The following is a 4,888-nucleotide window of genomic DNA, read 5'->3' as shown; positions in this document are numbered from 1 at the left end:
CGAGCTGGACGCGTCTGTGTGAGGAGAGATCCTTTCTGATGTGTCGCCGTGAAATAAACAACAAAAATGGTTTCTTATGAATTTCTTACGACCTTTGTAATTAGTGCTATCCAGAATTAGCGCTTTATAATTAGTGTGGTTTGTCACAGGTTTGTCTGTGTTCCTCAGTCCTTGTTTTAATGGAAGAGAAAGGCAAAGCAGTTGAGTTTGACCTCAGACACACATTCACTGAGAAGAGATGCTTTGTATGTGATGTTGAACACGGACAGATTCAGACACGCGACCCTGTGATCTTTACACATCATAGAAACATGTATATTGATAAACCTATATTATATTCAAGATTGTTAATTTTAGTAAAAACATTATTCAGATGATGCGAGATGATACAAATCAACTGCTTGGGACTTTTTCTTTGTATGGAGAGATTTTTAAGATCTGGCTGAATCTGAGCGCTTTAGGGGAAGTGATGAGCCACAGAGACGTGTGGAAGCTGACTGTGTGCTTAAAGCTTGAAATGTAATCCAAAATAGAGAATAAATACAGAGATTTCTCTGCCATGAATAGAGTTTAACATTGAATGTCTGGTTGTGAGCAGAGAACGGATGAAGGTAAGAGGAACACAATAATCTGAGCTTCAGTCTTGATTCTGTTCGCAGAAGTTTCTTGGATCACTAAATCCACCATTCAGAGGAATATTTTTTATATTTGAAAAAAAAAAAATCCTCTTGTTTCCTCTGCAGTTGTTCAGCTCATTTTAGCACACAACAACTGTTTTTGAGAAATGATTTGTAAATTCTCTGCAATTTTGTACATGTGAACTTTCTGAAGGAATGAAGTCATTAAAGAGGAAGTCTCTGTGTGAGCGCTCCTGAACATCTCAGCTGTTTCCAGTTCCTTTGGCTTTCTGCTCTCATCATCATCATCATCACGTGTCCCTGGCTCCATCAGGACCTGATGAAGAGTAGAGTCAGTCACTGTGTTTCAGAGCAATGGGTTTTTAATGCTTGAAACTTGTACAAAAATACACAATTATTAGCAAAGCTATTTTGTGTCATTACAGGTTATATATTCCAGCAGAAGCACCGAGTCTTATATATTACAGGCAGTTGGAGAATCAGTCAAAAATTTTACAAAATATTAATTTGTCAACACCTTTTTCACATGAAACACAGATTACTCTCAAAAACACTAATTTACTGTTTTACAAACATGAACATACAGGGTAATTCCTAACCCTATGTTCAGATGCAATTTATTTTGGTTCCATACTGTAATAAATCTCAGTCCTACGGAAGAAATTCCAGAACTGTGTGAATGAGGTGCCTGATGGCTCCGCCTCCTTTAGAGTAGCTCCGCCCCTGGGTGGAATCAACCCATAACAAGAATAAAAAACTTTACTACAAACTTGTATTTGTGCACAACTAGGCTACTGTTTGTCTACAAACTTATGTCAAAAACTTAAAGGGGTCATATGCTTTTTTTAAAGATCATTATGGTGTATTTGGTGTAACAGAATATGTTGACATGCTTTAATCCTCAAATTTTTCAAACACTACATTATTGTAGGTCCTCTATGCCCCGCCTCTCTCAAACGCCTCGTTTTCTACAAAGTCCCTCCTTCTGACAAGCACAGTCTGCTCTGATTGGCCAACTGACCCAGTGCATTGTGATTGGCCGAACACCGCAAGCTCTCCGTCGGAAATGTAACGCCCCTTTCCATAATCATGAGCTGCTTCTTTCAAAATAAATGTAAAGACAGTAAATAATGTCCTTAGTTTTACCATCAGTTCAAGCTGAAAGAGTCACGTGACTGACAGTGATGAAGCTCATATGTGTTTGCAGAACACAAGCCACAGACGATTAAGACAGATGACCCCACTGTGTGTCTCTATCTCTATCTCTCCGTCTCTCTATCTCTCGGTCTCTCTTTCTCTCTCTCTCTCTCTTTCTCTCTCTCACACACACACACACACACACACACGACGCGCAAAACTTCGTATTTCAGAATCAGAAAGCTTTATTGCCAAGTATGCTTGCACGTAGAAGGAATTTGTTTTAGTGACTTAAGCTTCCAGTACCTGAGACGATGACAACACACAGACAAAAAATTTACATTTTAAGACCAATATTGCAAAATAAATTGAAAAATAAACCGTATGAACAGTTGTGCTATAGATGATAATGGAATAGGATATGCAGGGATGTACTAGGATGGAGGTGGTAAATATTATTGCATAAGTGGGGAACATTTAACTGTTCATGAGGGAGATTGCCTGGGGGAAGAAACTGTTCTTGTGCCTAAATGTTCTGGTATTTGCAGCTCTGAAGAGCTGGCTTCAAAGATGGGGTGACTTGGATGTGAGGGATCCAGAGTGATTTTCTGAGTCCTTTTCCTCACTCTGGATGTGTGCAGTTCTTGGAGGGTGGGCAGGGGAGCACCAATAATCCTTTCAGCAGTCCGAACAGTTCTCTGTAGTCTTCTGATGTCTGATTTTGTAGCTGAACCAAACCAGACAGTTATTGATGTGCACAGTACAGACTCAATGACGGCTGAGTAGAACTGTTTCAGCAGCTCCTGTGGCAGGTTAAACTTCCTCAGCTGGCGAAGGAAGTACAACCTCTGCTGGGCCTTTTTCACAATGGAGTCAATGTGATTGTCCCACTTCAGGTCCTGAGAGATGGTGGTTCCCAGGAACCTGAATGACTCCACTGCAGTCACAGTGCTGTTCATGATGGTGAGTGGGGGGAGAGCAGGGGGGTTTCTCCTAAAGTCCACAGTCATCTCCACTGTTTTGAGCGTGTTCAGCTCCAGGTTGTTGAGACTGCACCAGACAGCCAGCTGCTCAACCTCCTGTCTGTAAGCAGACTCGTCACCGTCCTGGATGAGGCCGATGACTGTAGTGTCGTCTGCAAACTTCAGGAGCTTGACAGAGGGGTCTTTAGAGGTGCAGTCGTTGGTGTACAGGGAGAAGAGCAGAGGGGAGAGAACACATCCCTGAGGGGCACCAGTGTTGGTGGAGCAGCTGTTTGACATGAATTTCCCCAGTCTCACTAACTGTTGCCTATCTGTCAGAAAGCTGGTGATCCACTGACAGATAGAGCTAGGAACAGAGAGCTGGGTCAGTTTGGTCTGGAGGATTGTTGGGATGATGGTGTTGAAAGCCGAACTAAAGTCCACAAACAGGATCCTCACATAAGTCCCTGTTTTGTCCAGATGTTGCAGGATGAAGTGCAATCCCATGTTGATTGCATCATCCACGGACCTGTTTACTCGGTAAGCAAACTGCAGGGGGTCCAGTAAGGGTCCAGTGATGTCCTTCAGATAAGCCAGAACCAGTTTTTCAAACGACTTCATGACGACAGACGTTAGAGCCACAGGTCTGTAGTCGTTAAGTCCTGTTATCTTGGGTTTCTTTGGGATGATGGTGGAGCGTTTGAAGGCACTTCACACAACTCCAGAGATCTGTTGAAGATCTGTGAAAAGATGGGGGCCAGCTGGTCAGCACAGGTTTTCAGACAGGCTGGTGTAACGCCATCTGGGCCTGGTGCTTTTCTTCTTTTGTTCTTCCTGAAGAGCTGGCGCACATCATCTTCACATATTTTAAGAGCAGGAGGTGTTAATGGTTGTGTAGGTCAGAATGGGTGTTGGGGGTTTCAAATCTACAATAAAAGTCATTCAAGTCGTTAGCAAGTCGTTGATTAGCCTCAGTGCAAGGGGATGGTGTCTTGTAGTTTGTGATGGCTCTCAGTCCTCTCCACACTGAAGTTGAGTCACTGGAAGTGAACTGATCTTCAAACTTTTTAGCATAGGAACAGCATTCAATAGCAAATACTCAAACTAATAACAAAACACACTTCCAGTAGCTGATTCAGAAGCGCTAGATTGTCGTAGCAAAGTCAGAATGATCCCCTCTCCTAGGTTCAAGAAACGGTTGACCATAAAATGTATTTCTCTTCTGTTGTAAGTAATCTCAAAGATTCCTAAATGCATCTACTTTCAGAAGAACAAATCAAGTGCGTAGATCACTGACAAGCTGCTATTTCTGTGGTCTAATGTGATGTTTTCATGTTCTTGTTCACAATTTTATTTTATTGCTGTAATTAATTTATAGCAAGAAGACTTACTATGATGTGTTTTTTTTCATCAGTTTCAACATGTAAATTTTATAATAAATCAAAACTTGGATTTAAATTTTTAATGTTATTACAACCTAAAGATGCTTGAAACAGAAAATAGTGGTTTTGCCATTTTCTTGGTAAAGAAAACACATTTTTTACCCAAATTAATCATAATTGATTTAATGCGTTTTGGAACCAAACTCTTCATCTGGTCAGGCTGAGAGACCAGCTAAAACCAGATACTATAAGTTTGGTAGGGTACACACACAAGACTTTTGCAAATTAGGTCGGACTTTTATTTTGAAACGGCCTCGTCATCCATAGGGGACACTCTCGGAGAGGCTCCGCCTCCGCCCCTTCAGTAATAACACGTGTGGTCGTCATCAGCGCAGTAGTGATGGAGGCCGAGAGCCGAGCGCAGGAGCGGGGCAGTGCGGCGCAGAGACGCGCGGAGGACCGCAGGAGGAGGCTACTGCTGAACTCCCAGGAGCGCATGAAGAAGATCGTGGGCTTCAGCCAGACCGAGGCGGACAGCAGGCGTGAGTCCGAGCACACTGAGACCTGTCACAGGGACAGGCATCTCAGATGACTCCTATTCTACATTGGACAGTCTTCTAAACTGTTTAATTCCAGATAAAATTAGATTTAGCCTTAGGCTTTTGGAGCCAACCTCTATATATGCTTCATAAGATATGGCACAATATCTCAGTCAGGAACTGAGATGTAAGACACAATAGTACATTTATTATAACCTTTATTTTACCAG

The 4,888-nt window shown here is 42.2% G+C and overlaps 1 protein-coding gene across 2 annotated transcripts in view; it reads left to right on the top strand.

Annotated features, from left to right (window-relative positions):
• The first annotated feature begins 4,498 nt into the window (after positions 1-4,498).
• Positions 4,499-4,888, top strand: part of LOC132130615 (guided entry of tail-anchored proteins factor CAMLG-like) — a 14,669-nt gene continuing 14,279 nt past the window's right edge. The window contains exon 1 of one of the 2 annotated variants that reach the window (XM_059542380.1): positions 4,499-4,661. In XM_059542380.1, the coding sequence (XP_059398363.1) occupies positions 4,520-4,661 (142 nt within the window). In that variant the 5' untranslated portion in view covers positions 4,499-4,519. The remainder of the gene's footprint in view (positions 4,662-4,888) is intronic. The other variant, XM_059542379.1, reaches the window with a different exon arrangement.

This window comes from Carassius carassius, chromosome 47 (assembly GCF_963082965.1).
Source record: "Carassius carassius chromosome 47, fCarCar2.1, whole genome shotgun sequence".
Classification (NCBI taxonomy): Eukaryota; Metazoa; Chordata; class Actinopteri; order Cypriniformes; family Cyprinidae; genus Carassius; species Carassius carassius.
The sequence above is the reverse complement of the archived record's forward strand: the minus strand, read 5'-3'. Positions and strand labels throughout refer to the sequence as shown.